Source organism: Ranitomeya imitator, chromosome 1, assembly GCF_032444005.1.
Source record: "Ranitomeya imitator isolate aRanImi1 chromosome 1, aRanImi1.pri, whole genome shotgun sequence".
Classification (NCBI taxonomy): domain Eukaryota; kingdom Metazoa; phylum Chordata; class Amphibia; order Anura; family Dendrobatidae; genus Ranitomeya; species Ranitomeya imitator.
Window position 1 is genome coordinate 858487213 of NC_091282.1, and position 23205 is coordinate 858510417.

At 42.6% G+C, this 23205-nt stretch overlaps 1 protein-coding gene across 1 annotated transcript in view; it reads left to right on the forward strand.

Moving 5' to 3' along the window:
• Window positions 1–14556, forward strand: part of ERI1 (exoribonuclease 1) — a 40476-nt gene extending 25920 nt beyond the window's left edge. The window contains exons 4-7 of the mRNA XM_069742076.1: window positions 3431–3514; window positions 5699–5808; window positions 12975–13089; window positions 13247–14556. Coding sequence (XP_069598177.1) covers window positions 3431–3514; window positions 5699–5808; window positions 12975–13089; window positions 13247–13489 — 552 coding nt within the window. The 3' untranslated portion in view covers window positions 13490–14556. The remainder of the gene's footprint in view (window positions 1–3430; window positions 3515–5698; window positions 5809–12974; window positions 13090–13246) is intronic.
• The last annotated feature ends 8649 nt before the right edge of the window (window positions 14557–23205 follow it).

Below are 23205 nucleotides of genomic sequence, written 5' to 3' on the forward strand. Positions count from 1 at the left end.
TTATGGCCCCATAGATGCTCCTTATAAAGCTGTGCCCCATATACGGTATATTGCTCTGCACCGTTCATTATTTCCCCATAGATGCTCCTTATAAAGCTGTGCCATATATAATGCTCTGCACCGTTCTTTATGGCCCCATAGATGTGCCATATAAAGCTGTGCCATATATAATGCTCTGCACCGTTCTTTATGGCCCCATAGATGTGCCATATAAAGCTGTGCCATATATAATGCTCTGCACCGTACTTTTTGGCCCCATAGATGCTCCTTATATAATGCTGTGCCATATAGAATGCTGCTGGTGCTGCCATAAAAAAAAAAAAATCACATACTTGCCTCTCTTGCTCAGGGTGCCGGCGCTTTCAATATTTACCTGCTCCTCGTGCGGCTCAGTCTCCAGCACTGACGCTCAGCAGAGGGCGCGGACTGACTACGTCACCGCGCCCTCTAACCTGAGCGTCACTGCCAGGAGACGCTGCAGACGGAGCTGCACCGGAGCGAGGAGCAGGTAAATATAGCGCAGCGCTGCGCTCCCCTTACCTGCTCCGGCGCGGTCCCTGCTTCCCCGGCGCTGCAGCTTCTTCCTGTAATTGAGCGGTCACAGTTACCGATCATTTACAGCAATGAATATGCGGCTCCTCCTCTATGGGAGGTGGAGCCGCCTATTCATTTCTGTAATGAGCGGTGCCATGTGACCACTCAATACAGGAAGAATCTGTAGCGCCGGGGAAGCCAGGGACTGCAGGGACCGCGCCGCAGCAGGTAAGTATAACTACACAGCCCCCGCTCCCCCTCACCTGCCGACCCCCGGGTATATGACTCGAGTATAAGCCGAGAGGGGGACTTTCAGCCCAAAAAAGTGGGCTGAAAATCTCGGCTTATACTTGAGTATATACGGTAATTCTGCTTTCCAAAAACCTGAATAGAAAGTGATCAAAACATGTCATGTAACCGAAATTGGTACCAATAACAATGTCAACTCATCCCACAAAAAACAAGCCCTAACATGACTCTTTGGCCAAAATATGGAAAAATTATAGCTCAAAATATGATGCAATAGAAAGCGGCTTTTAGTGTGTGACAGCAGCCAAAAATAAAAACCAGATATACATCCGCTGTTAAAGGCATCTATAATGCTGGAAATAAACTGAAATTAATTTAGCATGGAAATTTAAATCGCACCATAGATTATAAAGGGATGTGTGTTGTATTTGTGAAAAAATAAATAAATAAATAAATAAATAGAAACCGAACGTGGACATCTGAATGAGACCTACATAAAGTAAGATGTAACATGAAAAAAAACAGCTTACACTGCTGCTCATTTTTATGAGGATAAGTTCTCCGTTCTGTTGAATGGTGCGTGTCCCAGCTGTCTGACCTCCACCAAACCATAAGTTGTCATCTGTCTCGTGGAGAGGTTTTAACTTGATTTCACCTGACAATCTTTTTTTTTTTTTTTGTGTGTGTAGAGTTTTTATAAGGGATGGCCTTATATTAAAAAAAAATATAAAATGGCATGTATCAAATTAAAATAGGTTTCCTTTTATGGTTCATAAATTACACATTCCCCAAACCTGCTCCGGCCATCTAGTACAGGTGTCTCAAGCTCAGCTGGGTACCGTGTATACTAGAATATAAGCCGACCCGAGTAGAAGCCAAGGCACCTAATTTTACGGGAGTATAAGCCTGGTATGCATTGTCCCCTCCTCCCCATCCTGGTCTGCACGGCCCCCTCATCCCCATCCTGGCCTGCATGGCCAACTGCCACTGCCGCTCCCCCTCTGTCTTCTGGGACCCTCATTCAAGTATAAGCAGAGGGGGACATTTTCAGCACAAAAAATGTGCTGAAAAAATTGGCTTGTACTCGAGTATATGCGGTAAATGGGGCACACATTGAAAATATTTTAATATAAAAGGCCCCTTTGCAGGAGAAAATGACTTTGTGATACCATTATTTTGCTATGACTTTGATCTTGTGTTTTTTATTTCTTAGTGGTGTTTATTATATGGGTTATGGTACAGGTGTTCTTTTACTTCAAATTTTACGTAAAACAGCATTTTTAGTGGCCAAATATTGCTTTTTTTCTCTTTTTTTTTTTTTTTTTTTTTCTTTTTTTGCCCTCCACCCCCCACAATCAACCCCATAAAGTAGTATAGTTTTGCAATTCACCCCATATAGTAATTCTTTCCCCTGTCCTGTAGTGATGTCCCTGTCCTGGTCCCATCTTGTAGTAATGTCCCCCATATTGCTGCTCATTACATACACATAAAAATAATCCTTATCACCTGACTTCGCTCCCTCGGCGAAGAGCGTCCTCTTCCTCCCCACTTCCGAGGCGCTTAGCAATGACGTCATGTGCGGCCGCAGCAGGACGCTGACATCAGCTGCTGGCCTCTGGTTGGTCAGTGGTTCATATTGGTATTGGGGTGCAGAGAGCATTTAATGGAATGTGCGTCTGAGGGTGCACAATTAGCTGGAAAGAAGCTCTGACCTCATCGGGCCCCCTGGCTTGCTGGACGCGACTCTCAGGTACACGAAGACCACACAATGGATTGAGTGTTTGAGAACCCTCGTCTACTACATGTTCTGTAATGTGATGACTCCCTGCCCATCTTGCCTAATTTCTATAAATGTTTATTTGGATTTTAAGGAAATGTTTTGTCAGATGCTTATATAACAAGGATTGAGTTACTGTGTGATGTCTGACCACTTAAAGTATGCATGTACCACTGTATGTAGAGGAAATGAGTGAGAACTTGCTTTTGATCTCCTCTGGTAATTGCTACCTCGTCTCCACACTCATGAGATCCTTCAATGTCAAGATGCTCTCTTGCTGTCAAGAGCATGGATCATCCACCATCTGGGTGGGCCCACACAAACATGAGAGTCTACATACCTTCCCATGTGACAATGATGTTCCACAAAAGGACTGAACATTTTAAAAACCTACTTTTGTATGGATGGAGTGGTACCCTCAAATCCCATGAGGATGCCATGTTTGTCCAGTTCAGTGCTTGAGTTTTGGGTAGGGTCACACGAGCATTTGAAATATATCGTTCAGTGTTTCATTCAGGAAAGTACCATGGTTTTTTTTTTCTGTCCCTTGTCATCCGTGTGCAGTCTGTATACAATCCATGTTCAGTCAGTATACAGTCTGCAGCAGCTATTAATCATTTACAAGACCTTTGCAGTTTCCAATGTTACAGACTTGCAATGTATCTGTAAAAAATGATGCTATACTGTGTCTCTGTAGGACATATGATTTTTAAAAAATAAGATTTGAATGGGTGAGTCTCATCTGATTTATTGAAAAAACTAGTGCATGCTGCATTTTTTAAATTTAATTTTTTTTAAACACAGATTTGGTCACTGAAAAAAAATCACATTGCCTCATTGAACTTGATATATTCTTCCTTCTCTTTAAAGGAGGATATTTTCCAGCGGTATGTGAAGCCAGAAATAAACCTACAACTTTCTGAATTCTGTGTTAACCTTACTGGAATAACTCAGGTAAGTGACTTAAGTGATATTAAATGGAGTATTTTATAGCTGCAATATAAAGCAAACAGGGCATTAATATAAATTACATTATGTACGTGTGATATATTCTAATTATTTAGTGCCAGCATATTCCGTAGCACTTTACAGACATCATCACCGCTGTCCCCATTGGGGCTCACAATCTATAATCCCAATCAGTGGGTCTTTGGAGTGTGGGAGGAAACCCACACATATATGGGGAGAACATACAAAGTCCTTGCAGATGTTGTATAGTCATGGCCAAAAGTATTGACACCCCTGCAATTCTGTCAGAGAATACTCATTTTCTTCCTGAAAATGATTGCAAACACAAATTCTTTGGTATTATTATCTTCATTTAATTTGTCCTAAATGAAAAAACACAAAAGAGAATGAAGCAAAAAGCAAAACATTGATCATTTCACACAAAACTCCAAAAATGGGCCAGACAAAAGTATTGGCACTCTCAGCCTAATACTTGGTTGCACAACCTTTAGCCAAAATAACTGCGACCAACCGCTTCCGGTAACCATCAATGAGTTTCTTACAATGCTCTGCTGGAATTTTAGACCATTTTTCTTTGGCAAACTGCTCCAGGTCCCTGATATTTGAATGGTGCCTTCTCCAAAATGCCATTTTTAGATCTCTCCATAGGTGTTCTATGGGATTCAGGTCTGGACTCATTGCTGGCCACCTTAGAAGTCTCCAGTGCTTTCTCTCAAACCATTTTCTAGTGCTTTTTGAAGTGTGGTTTGGGTCATTGTCCTGCTGGAAGACCCATGACCTCTGAGGGAGACCCAGCTTTCTCACACTGGGCCCTACATTATGCTGCAAAATTTGGTGGTAGTAGTCAGACTTCATAATGCCATGCACACGGTCAAGCAGTCCAGTACCAGAGGCAGCAAAGCAACCCCAAAACATCAGGGAACCTCCGCCATGTTTGACTGTAGGGACAGTGTTCTTTTCTTTGAATGCCTCTTTTTTTTTTTTTTCTCCTGTAAACTCTGTGATGCCTTTGCCCAAAAAGCACTACTTTTGTCTCATCTGACCAGAGGACATTCTTCCAAAAAGTTTTAGGCTTTTTCAGATAAGTATTGGCAAACTCCAGCCTGGCTTTTTTATGTCTTGGGGTAAGAAGTGGGGTCTTCCTGGGTCTCCTACCATACAGTCTCTTTTCATTCAGATGCCGACGGATAGAACGGGTTGACACTGTTGTACCCTCGGACTGCAGGGCAGCTTGAACTTGTTTGGATGTTAGTCGAGGTTCTTTATCCAACATCCGAACAATTTTGCGTTGAAATCTCTTGTCAATTTTTCTTTTCCGTCCACATCTAGGGAGGTTAGCCACAGTGCCATGGGCTTTAAACTTCTTGATGACACTGCGCACGGTAGACACAGGAACTTTCAGGTCTTTGAAGATGGACTTGTAGCCTTGAGATTGCTCATGCTTCCTCACAATTTGGTTTCTCAAGTCCTCAGACAGTTCTTTGGTCTTCTTTCTTTTCTCCATGCTCAATGTGGTACACACAAGGACACGGGACCGAGGTTGAGTCAACTTTAATCCATGTCAACTGGCTGCAAGTGTGATTTAGTTATTGCCAACACCTGTTAGGTGCCACAGGTAAGTTACAGGTGCTGTTAATTACACAAATTAGAGAAGCATCACATGATTTTTCGAACAGTGCCAATACTTTTGTCCACCCCCTTTTTTATGTTTGGTGTGGAATTATATCCAATTTGGCTTTAGGACAATTCTTTGTTTTTTCATTTAAGACAAATTAAATGAAGATATTAATACCAAAGAATTTGTGTTTGCAATCATTTTCAGGAAGAAAATGAGTATTATCTGACAGAATTGCAGGGGTGTCAATACTTTTGACCATGACTGTACTAGCTGGAAATTGAACCCAGGGCTGCAAAGCAACAGTGCTAACCACTGAGCCACATAAGGGAATGTTGTTCTGCATTTGCAAAAACTATTTTTTTCTATGAAAGATTCCATAGGAAAACCATTAATAAAAACAGAGAGTATACTGTTTTATTTGCTTATGTATGCCACAGTAAGTATGCTCATACGAAGAAACATACTTCAGAATATGCCGCCATCTATCATTCTGACATGTCTACTTTCCTACATGTACTCCTGTTTCATTCAGGTTGTTATTCTCTTCTCAGGAACTTGTGGACCAGGCTGACACATTTCCTGCGGTTCTCCAAAGTGCAGTGGACTGGATGAGACAAAAGGATCTGGGTACAAAGTTTAAATATGCCATCCTGACAGATGGGTATGGACTTGGTTTTCTTTTACCAATCTTATGTTCTAGATCAGTGTTTCCCAAACCTCGTCCTCACGACCCCCTAACATATTGTGGCACTATGTGGGGCCATTATACTGTATAGTGCACTTTTCTCTGTCCCCCATGACTGCACCACGGAGAGAGGGGATCCGCCCACCAAGGACAGGAAACCTATAGATAAAAAGGCGGTACCTCTCTCCCGCATCAGTTTGGTTTCCTGTCCTTGATGGGGGAACCTGCAGCAGATCTTACCTCAGATCGTCGTTGGATTCCGGGGCCAGTCAGACCGGTTCAGGCAGCGGGGGGTTCCCTGCCTCGGCTAGGCTGGGCCACCCGAAGCGCCACCGCTGGGATCAATAGGTCTCTAGGGTGTGCGGGGAGCAGCAGCGTTGCTGCTCCTAGGAAGAATCCTCACAGGAAGTGGGGACTTCCAGATTGGCACCACGGAGCCCGCAAAAAACCACCGTGAGGGGTCCCTCCAGAGTTGGAACGCGGCGCAATAATGCGCGCCTTAACAGCATCAGAGAAAATGACGCCGGGCTTCCTGTGAGGTAACTGTTTACTGCATGCTCTGTAAACAACTGATGCGGGAGAGAGGTACCGCCTTTTTATCTGTAGGTTTCCTGTCCTTGGTGGGCGGATCCCCTCTCTCCGTGGTGCCGTCATGGGCTCAGAGAAACACCGTTATCGGTGAGTAACTACCATTTTTGTGGCCATTATACTGTATGGAGGGCTTTTTATGGCCATTATACTGTACGGAAAACTATGCAGGGCCATTAAACTGTGTGAACTATGTGGGAGCCATTATGCTATATGAGCTACAAAGTGGGGGCCATTATGCTGTAAGAACTACAATGTGGGGCTATTATGCTCTATGGAGCATTGCGGGGCCTGTTGTGCTCTATGGAGCGCTGTGTGGGGTCCGTTGTGCTCTATGGAGCGCTGTGTGGGGTCAGTTGTACTCTATGGAGGGCTGTGCTATGTTTATAGTTGGGGATTCATACTGTGATAGGGTCATCTACATGGTTGGGGAGGAGGGGGTACAGTAAGGTCATCATACCGTGCGTGTGGAAGGTACTGTGGAGGAATTCACTGTTGGGATATCTTACTGTGTTTGGGGGCACTTTTATTGTCATGATGCATTTGTTTGTATTATTCAAGATTTTGCATCTTTCGTTTTTACATATTTAAATTTAGGTTGTTGTGCCATATGCTTTTTACTTCTCGCGCATAGCATGTTATATTAGTCCAATATTTTATTATAAGATCTATTAATTAACCCCTTTCTGATATCGGACGTAATGATCCATCGATGTGACCTGGGCCAATTTGACCATGGACGGATCATTATGTCTAAGCGAGCGGCCGCGCTCACAGGGGGTGCACGGGCGATCGGCCGCCGGGTGTCAGCTGATTCTGACAGCTGACACCCGGCACTAGGTACCAGGAGCGGTGACAGACCACTCCCGGCACTTTAACCCTCAACATACTGCGATCGAACACGATCGCATCATTCCGGAAGGCGGCACAGTGCTGACAGCTCCTCTGCCTTTGGATCGGAGACCCCACGACGTGACGCAAGGTCCCGATCGTTGCCATGGTGACCCGATGTCATCATGACGACATCCGGGTCACCAGAGCGAATAAATTTTCTGATCATGCGCAGTGAATGATCAGCAAGTCTCTCTCAGTGCAACGCTGACAGCTTCTATGGCATGCAGAGGCTGCTTCATCTGCATGCTATAGAAGCGATCAGCCTGCAAAAAATGATTGTCCCATAGCGGGACAAAGTAAAAAAAAGTTAGAAAAAAGTAAAACCATTTTTTTTAAATGTAAAAATATTAAAAATAAAAAATAATAAAAAAATCAATATATATTCTATTACTAAAGAAATATTTGAATGAAACTAAAAATGTGAACAATATAAGTACACATATTTGGTGTCGCCGCGTCCGTAATGACCCGACCTATAAAGCTGTCCCACTAGTTAAGCCCATTAGTGAACACCATAAAAATGAAAAAACAGGCAAAAAAAACATGCTTTATCATCATACCACCGAACAAAAAGTGGAATAACACGCGATCAAAAGATGAATATAAATAAACATGGTACTGCTGAAAACGTCATCTTGTCCCGCAAAAAACAAGCCGCTGTACAGCTCTATCAGCGGAAAAATAAAAAAGTTATAGCTCTCAGAATAAAGTGATGCAAAAATAATAATTTTTTTCTATAAGTGTTTACAATAAACACTATTTTATAGACAAAAATAATTTTTTTTTCTATAAAATAGTGTTTATTGTATAAAAGCGCCAAAACACAAAAAAAGATGTGAGGTATTGCTGTAATCGTACTGACCCAAAGAATAAATCTGCCTTGTCAATTTTACCACACTCGGAATGGTATAAACCCCCCCCAAAGAATTTCAAGAATTGCTGTTTTTTGTTCATTCTGCCTCCCAGAAATCGGAATAGAAAGCGAACAAAAAATATGGGCCCAAAAATGTTACCAATAAAAACATCAACTCGTCCCGGAAAAAACAAGACCTCGCATGACTCTGTGCGCCAAAATATTGAAAATTTGTATCTCTCAAAGTGTGGCAATGCAAAACTATTTTTTGCAATAAAAAGCGTCTTTTAGTGTGTGACAGCTGCCAAATGTAAAAACCTGCTATAAGGCCTCTTTCACACGTCCTGATATTTCTGGTAGAGGAGATGTCAGTGTCCGTGTGTGTAATACGTGTGGCAACCGTGTGCCACATCAGTGCCACACGGACGGGCGCCAGGGAAGAAGCGTTACCATAAGCGCTGTTCCCTGTCGCCGGGTGCTGAACACTGCTCTCATCATTCTCTCCTGCTCTGCCTCACTTATATTTGAGTGATAAGAGACAGCAGGCGGCGGCTGATGGGACTATTACTCCCATCAGCCTATCCCTGCTGCTGCTAATAACAGTGACAGCAGGAGCTGCTGATGGGGGGTATTCATCAGCCGCCGCCCACTCAAAAAATAAATAATTAAAAAAACAGCGTGGGTTCCTCTGTATTTTTATAACCAGCCAGGCAAAACTCCCAGCTGGGGGCTGCAATCCTTAGCTGTCAGCTTCCGCAAGGCTGGTTATCAAGAATAGAGGGGTCCCCACTCTGTTATTTTAAATTAATTAAATAAATTTTAAAAAAATAGCGGCATAGGGTTCCCCCCGTCTTTGACAACCAGCCTTGCTAAAGCTCACAGCTGGGGGGCTGGTATTCTCAGGCTGGTAAGGGGCTATAGATATTGACCCCCAACCCCCCAGCCTAAAAATAGCAGCCCACAACTGCCCAGAAAAGGCACATCTATTAGACGTGCCAATTCTGCCGTTTTGCCCGGCTCTTCCCACTTGCCCTGTAAGCGGTGGCAAGTGGGGTTCATAATTGTGGGGTTGATTTCCCCTTTGTATTGTCAGGTGACATCAAGTCCACGGCTTAGTAATGGAGAAGCATCTATAAGACACTGATTCATTACTAATCTTATAGTTATTTGCTAAATAAAGACACAGCCAGAATAAAGTCCTTTAATTGAAAAAATGACGACTCCTTTAATATTGTCAATACTTACAACCTCGCCTAATTCCACCAAAGCCCTTGATCTCCTCTAATAAAAATAAAATAAAAACCAACAATATTCCATAATTGTCTGTCGTTCTGTCGCATGTCATAATCCATGTCTGGGGGATAATTCGTTTCAACCTGGATTGTGCCAAGATGTGACTGTCCAGGCTGAGAAATACTGGTGAATGAGGTGCTGGGAATGCAGCGTCCGTGACCGGGGGTGACGTCATAGAGGTTATCTCCGATCACTGGGCTCTGTTCCCAGCCAGGCTGAGCTGCGGTGAGATCCCAGCTAGCAACGTGAGCGCTCACGGCTGACGTGCACAGACCCATTCACTTGAATAGGCAAATAGCGCTCCGTTCCTCCAGAGTCTCTGCGTATGGCTAAGTAGTACTGTACAGCCACATATGTGGTATTGCCACATTCAGTAGAAATTGTGGGACATAGTTTGGTGCCATTTTCACCCACTTTTTGTGTGAAAATGTAAAATCTTTGGCTAAAACAAAATTTGGGTGGTAAAAATGTAGTTATTTTGTCTTAACTTCCCAATGGAATAAAATTCTGTGACACACCCATGGTGTCAATTTAATCACTGTACCCCTAGATGAATTCATTAAACCAAACGAGGGAAGTTGGAGAAATCCGCGCTGCTGAACAAATGAATATCTGGACGTATTGATGGAAAGGAATTGTGGCTTTATTCTACGCGTTTCGAAGTCTCTGTATGACTTCTACCTCAGGAATACTACATGTATACCACCCTTATTCCCAATTTCTGTTTTAATATGGCAATGATGGAATTAGTACCCGTAGCGGATGCCATTTTAATGCGTATCGGCGTTCGCTAAGTTGTTAAATATCAAGGTGGTCCCACGACTTTGTCCTACCCTTCAATTTTGGCCCTCTGTGTATTTGAGTTTGAAATCCCTGCTTTTAAATATCAGACTTTACTAAAGCGGTTGTCCGCTACTCGTTCTGAATATTTGCCCCCTATAAAATAACAACACTTATACTCACATCCCATATCTGTGCCATTCCAGCAGTATCTGCACTCAAGTTGACAGGGCTCACATGAGGTTATGTCACGTGTACCCTTTCACCCAATCAGCGCCGGTGTCACTGTCTCCATCTTCAGGCATATACGTAATGAAGAGCAAGTGTATGATCAGCTGCAGCCCTGACTACTTCTTGATTACTTCTACATCCAAAGGTGGGAATAGTGATGCCGGCTATGGTTGGGTGAAAGTTCTCCCATCACGTGAGTGCTGAAACCACTGGAACGACACCAGCATGGGAGGCGAGTGTAGGTGTTTTTATTTTAATGGGACAAACATTCAGCGTGAGGAGTGCTTGTCCTAGTAGTGGACAACCTCTTTAAACGTGAAACTAATTATAGCCCCATATTGCCTGGAGTTAGGTGCCTTCATTTAGCTGGTGTCTAGCTAGGTTCCCATTTAAGACCATCTTTCTGTAGGCCTTTGCTGCAGTCTTCACTTTGACTTACTGTGTGTCTGTTGTCACAATTGTACTGTGAATCTAAAAGTTTTGTTGCTATAGTCCGCAAGAAGGAGTATAATATTATATTTCAGAGATATATATTACTGAGCATTAGTGGATCATATATTTTGACACATCCACTTAATGTAAGATTTTGACTAACTTTCCTGTGTGTCTTAACACTTTTAATAGTAATGGAAATATTGCTTCCACAGTGGATTGGGTGAGATGAAATGTGATTACGAGATGATCACTGGCTGTACTTGACCCACAGTCAGACATTACCACTTTTCTGAATGCATAATCTCAAAAAATAATAGAAATAGAATACAAGAAGACATCAGTTACCGTATATACTCGAGTATAAGCCGAGATTTTTAGCCCATTTTTTTAGGCTGAAAGTGCCCCTCTCGGCTTATACTCGAGTCATACCCGGGGGTCGGCAGGGGAGGGGGAGCGGCGGCTGTCACAACATACTCGCCCTCCGGCACGGTCTCTGCATGTCCCTGGTTCTCAGATGGTCTCGGTGCCGGCAGCTTGCTCCTGTGTTCAGCGGTCACGTGGTACTGCTCATTAAAGTAATGAATTTGGACACGACTCCACTCCCATAGGCGTGGCGTGCATATTCAGTACGTTAATGAGCGGAACCATGTGACCGCTGAATACTGGAACAAGCTGCCGGCGCGCCAGAGACCGCGCCGGGAGGGTGAGTATGACGGGGGGAGGTTGAGCCATGCGATATACAGCACAGACCAAAAGTTTGGACACACCTTCTCATTTAAAGATTTTTCTGTATTTTCTTGACTATGAAAATTGTACATTCACACTGAAGGCATCAAAACTATGAATTAACACATGTGGAATTATATATTTAACAAAAAAGTGTGAAACAACTGAAAATATGTCTTATATTCTAGGTTCTTCAAAGTAGCCACCTTTTGCTTTGATGACTGCTTTGCACACACTTGGTATTCTCTTGAAAAGCTTCAAGAGGTAGTCACCGGGAATGGTTTTCACTTCACAGGTGTGCGCTATCAGGTTTAGTAAGTGGGATTTCTTGCCTTATAAATGGGGTTGGACCATCAGTTGTGTTCAGCAGTCTGGTGGATACACAGCTGATAGGCCTACTGAATAGACAGCTAGAACTGGTATTATGGCAAGAAAAAAGCAGCGAAGTAAAGAAAAACGAGTGGCCATCATTACTTTAAGAATTGAAGGTCAGTCAGTCCGAAAAATTGGGCAAACTTTGAAAGTGTCCCCAAGTGCAGTGGCAAAAACCATCAAGCGCTACAAAGAAACTGGCTCACATGAGGACGGCCTCAGGAAAGGAAGACTAAGAGTCACCTCTGTTTCTGAGGATAAGTTTATCCGAGTCACCAGCCTCAGAAATCGCAGGTTAACAGCAGATCAGATTAGAGACCAGGTCAATGCCACACAGAGTTCTAGCAGCAGACACATCTCTACAACACCTGTTAAGAGGAGACTTTGTGCAGCAGGCCTTCATAGTAATATAGCTGCTAGGAAACCACTGCTAAGGACAGGCAACAAGCTGCTGGGGGTTCTGTAACAACTTGTTTGAGCTAAAGAATACAAGGAATGGACATTAGACCTGTGGAAATCTGTGCTTTGGTCTGATGAGTCCAAATTTGAGATCTTGGGTTCCAACCACCGTGTCTTTGTGCGACGCAGAAAAGGTGAACAGATGGACTCTACATGCCTGGCTCCCATCGTGAAGCGTGGTGGAGGAGGTGTGATGGTGTGGGGGTGCTTAGCTGGTGACACTGTTGGGGATTTATTCAAAATTGAAGGCATACTGAACCAGCATGGCTACCACAGCATCCTACAGCGGCATGCTATTCCAGCCGGTTTGCGTTTGGTTGGACCATCATTTATTTTTCAACAGGACAATGACCCCAAACACACCTCCAGGCTAGAGATGGGGAATTAAGTAAATTGAAAGTGTTATTCCTAGATTATAGTGAAGAAATGTCAATAAAGATAGGTTGTGTAGAGTCTGGTCATTGATGTTCTGGTATATTACCATCCGCTACTCTTCTCTATTCCTTTGCAGGTCTTGGGATATGAGCAAGTTTTTAAATATGCAGTGTCACATCAGTGAAATAAAATACCCGCGTTTTGCAAAGAAATGGTGCAATATTCGCAAGTGTTACGGAAATTTTTACAAGGTTGGTACAGTATTGCGATTTCAACCTGCAGCTATTTATGCTCGTGTGGAGCCACTTTATAAATTTGGATCATAAGATATTTTATATACAAAATAGCTTGGAAGCTGAAAAAAAATGAGCCGCATGTCTTTAAAATGTTATTTTCTTTCATACACAGGTTCCAAGAAATCAGACCAAGCTTACGACTATGCTTGAGAAGCTGGGTATGAGATATGATGGACGCCTTCACTCTGGTTTAGATGATTCAAAGAACATTGCACGAATAGCAATCCGCTTGCTTCAAGATGGCTGTGAACTCCGTATGAATGAGAGATTGCATGCAGGACAGCTAATGACTATATCTAGCTCCCTGCCTCTTGAAGGGGCCGCTGTTCCTCAAAATCCACAGTTCAAGAACTAGCGTTTTATTTTCTTAAATTTTATTTTTCGAGCACTTTACACAATATATTTTAACAAAAAAGATATCCTAGTCCTGTTAAATTCCTGCTGTCCGTGTGGAGGCAATGGTATAGAACAGGGATGTCAAACTGCATTCCTCGAGGGCTGCAAACAGGTCATGCTTTCAGGATTTCCTTGTACTGCAAAGGTGTTAATTTAATCACCAACTCATTATTTGTGTAGGTGATTAAATTATCACCTGTGCAGTACAAGGAATTCCTGAAAACATGACATGTTTGCAGCCCTCGAGGAATGCAGTTTGACACCCCTGGTATAGAAGATGTCATGCTGTGATGGATTGTTTCAGTAATAAAAGTTGCAATAGTGCTCAGGTTTTCTTAATTTATAAAAATAAAGTTCTGAAAAAAATGAGTGTAATTTTGCAGAAATAGTAATGGTTTTATACTTTGAACCCTATGAATATCAGAGCCTGTTCCCATCACATTTATAATATTTCAGAAATATTGTACCCAATATGGATACAGCAGTACACCTGTATATTTGCATGTATCGATCATTTACTTCTGTGTAGAGATGGGCGAACCTGAACAGTAAAGTTCGGCGTCTGTACCGAACAGCTACTGTTCGGGCATAGACACTGAACATGGCCTTTACCAGGAGACCCGTGTTACTGTTCGGTCCCCCAAATCATTACTGCTGGTCAGACAACCACGATTCCCATGCTGTCATATGACAGCGTGAGCCCGCAGCTGTGATCGGAGATCTAAAGTTTACCTCCGGTAACTGGCGTGGGCTGATGGGACAGTTGCTCCCATCAGCCTACGTCCGCAGCCGCTAATAACAGCGAGAGCAGGAGCTGCTGCTGGGAGTATTCATTAGCCGGCACCTGCGCTCTAAATAATAGTAATAATAAAAAAAAAAACCATGCATGGGTTCCCCTGTAATTTTGATAACTAGCCAGGCAAAACTGACAGCTGGGGTCTGCAACCCTCAGCTGTCAGCATTAGCAAGGTTGGTTATCAATAACAGAGGGGGTCCCCATGCTGGTTTTTAAAAATTATTTAAATGAATAATTAAAAAAAAAAAAAAATAAAAATGAGGTTCCGCCCTGCCCCCACCCCACATTTTTGACAATCCGCCTTGATAAAGCTGACAGCTGTGGGCTAGTAAGTGGCCATTGACATTTGCCCCCCCCCCCCCCCAGCCTAAAACCAGCAGCCTGTAGCTGCCCAAAAATTAGCATCTATTAGATGCGGCAATTCTGGTTCTTTGCCCGGCTCTTTCCACTTGCCCCGTAGCGGTGGCAAGTGGGTTTCATATTTGTGACATCAAGCCCACGGCTTAGTAAGGGAGAGGCATCTATAAGGCTATGTGCACACATATAATGGTCCACTGCAGATTTTTCTGCAGCGGATTTGATAAATCTGCAGGGCAAAAACGCTGCGTTTTTGCTGCAGATTTACCGCGTTTTTTCTGCGGATTTCACTGCTGTTTTACAACTGCGGTTTTCTATAGGAGCAGCTGTAAAACCGCTGCGGAATCCGCAGAAAGAAGTGACATGCTGCGGAATGTAAACTGCTGCGTTTCCGGGCGTTTTTTTCCGCAGCATGTGCACAGCGTTTTTTGTTTCCCATAGGTTTACATTGTATTGTAAACTCATGGGAAACTGCTGCGGAAACGCAGCGTTTTCCGCATCGTGTGTACATACCCTAAGACAGCCATCCATTACTAATCCTATAGTTATATGGTAAATTAAACACACCGCAGGTATAAAATCCTTTAAGTGAAAGATTGACACAGTACTTTTAGGGTATGTGCGGATGCAGATTTTGCTGCGGATCCACAGCGTTTCCGCAGATGCGGATCTGCATGAGTTTACAGTTCAATGTAAACCTATGGGAAACAGAAAACGCTGTGCACATGCTGCAGAAAAAACCTCACGGAAACGCAGTTGTTTACATTCCGCAGCATGTCACTTCTTTCTGCGTTTTCTGCAGCGGTTTTACAACTGTCCTTATGGAAAACCGCAGTTGTAAAACCGCAATGAAAACCGCAGAAAAATCGTGGTAAATCTGCAGCGGTTTTCCACTGCGGATTTTTTAAATCCGCTGCAGAAAATTCTGCAGTGGACCTAAATACGTGTGCACATAGCCTTAACCCCTTTCTGACCTCGGACGGGATAGTACGTCCGATGTCAGATCCCCCGCTTTGATGCAGGGCTCCGGCGGTGAGCCCGCATCAAAGCCGGGACATGTCAGCTGTTTTGAACAGCTGACATGTGCCCGCAATAGCGGCGGGTGAAATCGTGGCATTTAACCGGCGCTTCCGGCCGGAAATGAGCGCATCGCTGACCCCCGTCACATGATCGAGGGTAAGCGATGCATCAGAATGGTAACCATAGAGGTTCTTGAGACCTCTATGGTTACTGATGCCGGCCTGCTGTGAGCGCCACCCTGTGATCAGCGCTCAGATCAAGCCTGCATTTCAGCTACATAGAAGCGATCTGATGATCGCTGCTATGTAGCTGAGCCGATCAAGTTGTGCCAGCTTCTAGCCTCCCATGGAGGCTATTGAAACATGGCAAAAGTTAAAAAGAAAAAAAATATAAAAGTTTAAATCACCTCCCTTCCCATTCAAAATAAATCAATAAAGAAATCAAACCTACGCATATTTGGTATCGTCGCGTTCAGAATCGCCCGATCTATCAAAAAATAGGATTAACCTGATCACTAAACAGCGTAGCGAGAAAAAAATTCTTAATGCCAGAATTACGTTTTTTTGATTGCTGCAATATTGCATTAAAATGCAATAACGGGCGATCAAAAGAACTTATCTGCACCAAAATGGTATCATTAAAAACGCCAGCTCGGCATGCAAAAAATAAGCCCTCACCTGACCCCAGATCATGAAATACGGAGACGCTACGGGTATCGGAAAATGGCAATTTTTTTTTATTTTTTTATTTTTTTTTAAGCTAAGTTTGGAATTTTTTTTCACCACTTAGATAAAAGAGATAAAAATAGAAAAAACGCAATAGCACTCACCAATCTAGCAGTTCAAACGTCCTTTATTGAAACATGCAGTAATAAATCTTCACGGCTCAAGGGAGGGCGTGAGAACAGGAGTGCGGCAGACAAGACTTTTTTGGTGCTGCATCACACTGTTGACTCATGTTCAATCTGTGATCTATTAGTACACCCAAGTCTTTTACACATGTGCTGTTGCTTAGCCCTATTCCTCCCATTCTGTATATGCTTTTTTTCGTTTTTATTGCCCAGATGTAGTACTTTGCATTTTTCCCTGTTAAAAACCATTGTGTTAGTTGCTGCCCACTGCTCCAGTTTATTTATATGTTTTTGAATCCTCTCTCTTCTCTAGTATTAGCTATCCCTCCTAGCTTTGTGTCATCAGCAAATTTAATCAGTTTACCCTCAATTCTTTCATCTAAATCATTGATAAAGATATTGAACAATACAGGACCCGGTGAAAGTATTCATTTTACCGTGACTAAAAGACTTGGTGAACATTCTTGGGGTCTGTTCACACTAAGCTTCATGTGTTTTGTTTTTTTTACACGACCACATGATTGATTCAAGTAAGGTGGATGCAGTGGAAAGTATTATTGATTATTTTCTTAAGTCTGGGCAAGATGCAGTGTCAGGTTTGTTGAAGTTCACTTATGTGATTTTTTTTTTTCCCCTATTAATACTGAATGAGCACAATCGCTATGTATTAGAATTTGCGGCACGCGAGGTAAAGCATTGTTATGAGTGCACAAGCCCTTAACTAGCAAAGATAAGCATGATCATTTACTTCCATGACTTGATTATGGCTTGGTTTTATAACGTCTTTGTATCTAGCATCTGGTGATGTATACTTATTACATAATGTGAATGCTTGATTTCATCACGGAAGCACTTATATTAATTTCTCCAAGCTCTCTAAAAACAGGTCAAGTGGAAATCCTGCAGCCATAACATCTGTGCTTTATTAAGTGGTTATGAATAGATCCTCTAGATGGCACCCATGTGTTGGAATAGCACATTTGCAGGCCTAACAGCGGAGTCGGTACGCCTATGGATAAGGCCAAGTTTACATTTTAAATTACTTTACACTACTACTGGAAAAAAAGTTTGGAAGAGCTTAATCCCTTCACCCCGAGCATGTTTTCACCTTCATGACCAGGCCATATTTTACAATTCTGACCACTGTCACTTTATGTAATAACAACACTGGGATGCTTCCTCGGATCCCATTGATTCTAAGACTGTGTTATTTCATGACATATTGTACTTGATGATTGTGGTAAAATTTGTTTGATATGACAATGCGTTTTTGTGAAAAAATGGAAATATGGTAAAATGTAAAAGTTTTGCAGTTTCAAACTTAACTCTCTGAATTTGAGTATAAAAAATTGTCACAGGTAATAAATTTCCCACATGTGTACTTTACATCAGCACAAATTTTGAAACGTAATTTTGTTGTATTGTTAGGAAGTTATAAGAGTTAAAAGTTGACCAGCGACTTCTCATTTAACCAATTTTTAAACAAAATTTACAAAACCATTTTTTAGGAGCCACATTACATTTGAAGTGACTATGAGGGGTCTATATGATAGAAAATATCCCAAATTGGTACCATTCTAAAAACTGCACTCATAAAGGTGCTGAAAACCACATTCAAGAAGTTTATTAACCATTCAAGTGCTTCACAGAAATTAATGCAATGTACAAGGAAAGAAAATAACTGTCACACAAATTTTCCTTTAGACCCCTTTTTTTTTTGTTTTCACAAGGGTAACAGGAAAAAATGAATCCCAAATTTTGTTGTGAAATTTCTGAGAACGCCGATACCCCATATGTGGGAGGAAACCATGGTTTGGCGACAAGTTGGACTTGGAAGTGAAGGAGCGCCATTTGACTTTTTGAGTGTAAAATTTGCTGGAATATTTAGCGGGCGCCATTTTGCATATGGAGAGCCCTTGATGTGCTTACAGTGGTAACACTCCCCCACAAATGACACCATTTTGGAAATTAGACCCCTCAGTGAACTTATCTAGATGCTTGGTGAGCACCTTTAACCTCCAGGTGCTTCATAGAAGTTTATAACATTGAGCCGTGAAAATAAAATCACAAAGAGTAACAGGAGAAAATTGACCCCAAAATTTGTTGTGCAATTTATTCTGAGTATGCAGATACCCGATATGTTGGGGGGAAAACTACTGTTTAGGTCAGTGGTCCCCAACTCCAGGCCTCGAGGGCCGCCAACAGTGCAGGTTTTCAGGATTTCCTTAGTATTGCACAGGGGTTGGAATCATCACCTGTGCAGATGATCACATTACCACCGATGCAATACTAAAGAAATCCTGAAAACCTGCACTGTTGGCGGCCCTCGAGGCCTGGAGTTGGGGACCCCTGGTTTAGGTGCATGGCAGGGCTCAAAGAAAGGAGTGACATTTTGGAATGCAGACTTTGATGGAATAGTCTGCAGGTGTCATGTTATGTTGAAGTACACCTGATATGCCTAAGCAGTGGAGAACCACCACAAGTGACTCCCATTTTGAAAACTAGACCCCTCACGGAATTTATTTAGATATGTAGTGAGCACCTTGAACCCGCAGGTGCTTAACAGAATTTTATAACATTAATTATGAAAATTAAAAAAAAAAATGTTTTAACCCCAAACTTTTTCATATTCTTAAAGGGAATTTGTCACCCCATTTTTTGTGGTGAGGTAAAAATATTCATCAATTCAGCGTCCGTTCTGCATTGCAGCAGTACTTTTGATACCTTTTTTTTTTTAATCTCACCTGCATTGCATGTAAATCTCAGTCCGGTCCGATGGGCATGGCTTATTCTCTTCTCCCTACCTCCTGTCTTGCTCTGCGCATTTATTTCTCCTCATTCCTGAGATCCCGTACAGTAGCCGCACGTGCACATTGAAATGGCCTCTCGCGTGCGCAGTATGTGTTGCTTAACTGTAGGCAAAGCATAAAAATCAGTATTGCGCATGCGCCGGCATTTTTCATTACGTTCTATGCCCTGGAAGTCTTGCCATGCAAGGGGGCACAAAACGTAATGAAAAATGCTTGCGCATGCGCAATAATGATTTTATGCTTTGACCACAGTTGGGCAAAGCATACTGCGCACGCGCGAGAGGCCATTTCAATGCGTACACGCGGCAACAGCAAGCCGAGGAGTGGGGGGAGAGAAGGAGAATAAGCCACCCCCATCAGACCGAGGAGATTTACATACAGCGCAGGAGAGATAAAAAAAAAAGGTATTAATTCATCAAAGGTGGGGAGTCGGGGTATCAAAAGTACTGCTGTAATGCAGAACTGACGCTGAATTGATAGATATTTTTACTTCATATCACAAAAAATAGGGTAACAGATTCCCTTTAAGGGTAACAGAAGAAAATGGTCCCCAAAATTTGTTTTGCAATTTCTCCTGAGTACACTGGTTGTCGAAAACTACTTTTGAGGCACTGTGCAAAGCTCAGAAGAGACGAAGCGCCATATTGGAGTTCAGATTTTCCTGGACTAGTTTGATGGTGCATGTCACATTGGCAGAGCGCCGGAGGTGCCCGAACAGCAGAACCCCCTGTCCTTCAAAATGTACGTCGAGAGTTACTCTGAGGCAGCAGATTTCAGGTGTGGGAGAGAGCATGATACCGTTTACCATAATAGATAGATCAGTTAGGGGAGATACGTGTGATGGAGGAAAGATGATGAGTTTTGTTTTGTCTACATTGAGTTTTAGGAAGCGAGAGTTGAAGATGGAGGATATGGCTGATAGACACTCCGGGATTCTAGACAACAGAGAGGTGACATCTGGGCCAGAGAGGTAGATCTGCGTGTCATCAGCATACAGGTGGTAGTGGAAGCCATGGGGCTTTATGAGTTGTCCTAGGCCAAGGGTATAAATGGAAAAAAGTAGGGGCCCCAGGACAGCGCCTTAAGGTACACCAACAGAGAAAGGGTGGGATGAGGAGATAATGTGGGAGTGGGAAACTCTAAATGTGTGGTCAGAAAGGTATGAGGCAATCCAGGACAGGGCAAGGTCTTTGATGCCAAGGGAAGAAAGAATCTGTAGTAGTAGGCAGTGGTCGACTGTGTTGAAGACAGGACAGGTCGAGAAGGAGGAGGATGGAGAACTGTTAGCTTTGGCTGTAAGTCATTAGTAATTTTGGCCAGAGCAGTTTTGGTGGAGTGGTGGGGGTGGAAGCCAGATTGGAGGTTGTTAAGGAGAGAGTTAGATGAGATGTGGGAGGAAAGTTGGGTAAGGACATGATGCTCAAGGAGTTTTGAAGCAAACGGGAGCGGTGATATGGGGCGATAGCTGGGCATAGCAGTTGGGTCAAGGTTTGTTATTTTGAGGATGGGTGTGATGGTGGCATGTTTGAAGGTAGAGGGGGAGGTGCTAGAAGATAGCAATAGGTTGAAGAGATGGGTTAGGGCTGGAATGATCGTATTAGTGAGATTTGGGAGCAGGTGGGAAGGGATGGGGTCAAGTGCACAGGTGGTGAGCTGTGACTTGGAAAGGAGGTGAGTAAGCTCTCCTTCAGTGATGTTGGAGAGGGAGGTTATTAGGGAAGGGCAGAGATCTGGTATATGGGGTGGTGGAACAGCAAAGGTTTGCCTTGTTTGGACGATCTTGTTTTTGAAGTAGGTGGCAAAGTCCTCGAAAGAGATGAGGGGAGCTGGAGGTGGCAGTCGTGGGCGGAGGAGAGAGTTATATGTGCTGAACAGTTGTTTTGGGTTGTAGGATAATGAAGATACAAAGTTTGTGAAATAGGTCTGTTTAGCAGAGGCGAGGGCTAATTTGAAGGCAAGTGTAGCTTGTTTGAAAGCAGTGAAGTCGTCTGGCAGGTGTTTTTTCTTCCAATTAATGAAAAAATCCGGCACTCCAAATGGATTATTAAATTTTATTGAATGTTAATCCAGTTTTAACGTAACGTTTGGGTCAATCATGACCTTCATCAGACTAGAACATAAATGAAAAATATAACAGAATATTACAAAAATATCAATCCATAACACAATCAAGATAAAGAAATTACAACAAAAAGAAAATATCAGTACATACTGCTACACACAATTTGTCCAATATCATCAATCTTATATCATCGAAATTATGATATCATAGATTAACATTAATTTAATCCACAAACAGTTCAAGGAAGTGGTTTTCTCCATAATAATAAACATAAACATATTCGATGTAGCCGAAAAACTTTCCAGTTTAGTGACCTGTACTTGATGGTATAAACAGAGCATAATATAACACCTCACAGAAAGAAAAAAGAAAAAAACGAAACAAACAAAAGACACTGATGATGCCTGAAATCAAACGTAGTTATCAATAATACTTTCCTATTCAGAATCCTTCTAGATACACTCTTTATATGGGCAAACTACTTCTAAATACACTCTTAGCCTGGGCATTAATCCACCCCCTTTAGAAAGAATATATATACGCTTACCGCTATATGCAGTAACTTCAAAAAACCACCATCGGTATAGTAAACGTGACTCCGTCAGGAGTTCTATAAGACAAGAGGAAGGCAATCCAATCAGTGATAACGAAAGTGAAAGTAAAACGATAAAAGTTAATAAGGTGCCGACCAGTACCAACAAACTACAATCCAGCTTAATCAGACCAGGGAGGGGGGCTTACCGCAAATGTGTCCGGTGATCCGGAGATACTGAACCGCAACCCGCGGTGAACGGAATGTCTGCATAACTACCCCTGTGCGTCCCCGCATTAAGTAACCCACGAACCCGGAAGTGACGTCTATGAAAAGCGGCTGGACCGCAAGGTGGAACGCATAGAAAGGGACGTCGCAGCCGGAAATACGTCACCGCAGTGGAAAAAAAGTCCGTACTCCTCCAGAGAACAACATGCCAGGAACGTAAGTGAGCGGTGAACATCGTAACACCGTGCGGTAGTTCCCAAAATAGGAGCAGCAAAGAAATCAACGCTGGAGCGTGTAGATCAGGTAAGTATAGAGTAAACATAGAAAATCAGACGGCAGCCTGGAAAAAACAAAGAAAAGAGGTGAATGAACAGCACATGAATAAAATGAAATAATATTAATTATAAATCACATCAATAAAGATTCCCTGTATATCAAAAACTTATACCACCGACTATATTAGCTCCATTGGAGTTTCTAGAGATGTAATAAAAGAAAAAAGATAAAGGAAAAGAAAAAAAAGAAAGCCACATCACAAGTCTCTAGGTCAGATTACCCAAGCCATCCTTATCCCTTACAGTGGTCCTAAAAAGAGACACATATTAATATGAATTCGAATCAACTTCAGAAGAGGCCAGAGAGATTATAGTCCCTATTTAAGCCCTTAGGCTCCAAACTCTGCAAAAAATAAATCCAGAAAGCCTCCCTCTGCAATAATTTCTTATGCAAGTTGCCCCCTCTCCTATTTAAAGACACTTGTTCCAGTACCAAAAACCGTAATTGAGCTACCGAATGACCTGCTTCACGGAAATGATTAGGAATTGGAAGATGGTATTTCCCACAACGAATATCCGACTTGTGATGTGAGATACGATCTTTAATAGCTTGGGTGGTCTCACCCACGTACATCTTACCGCAGGGACATTTTATGGCATACACCACTTCTTTTGAATTACAAGTAAAAAATCCTTGAATTGGAATGTCCAAACCTGTCTGTGGATGGGAAATTTTAGGTCCTTT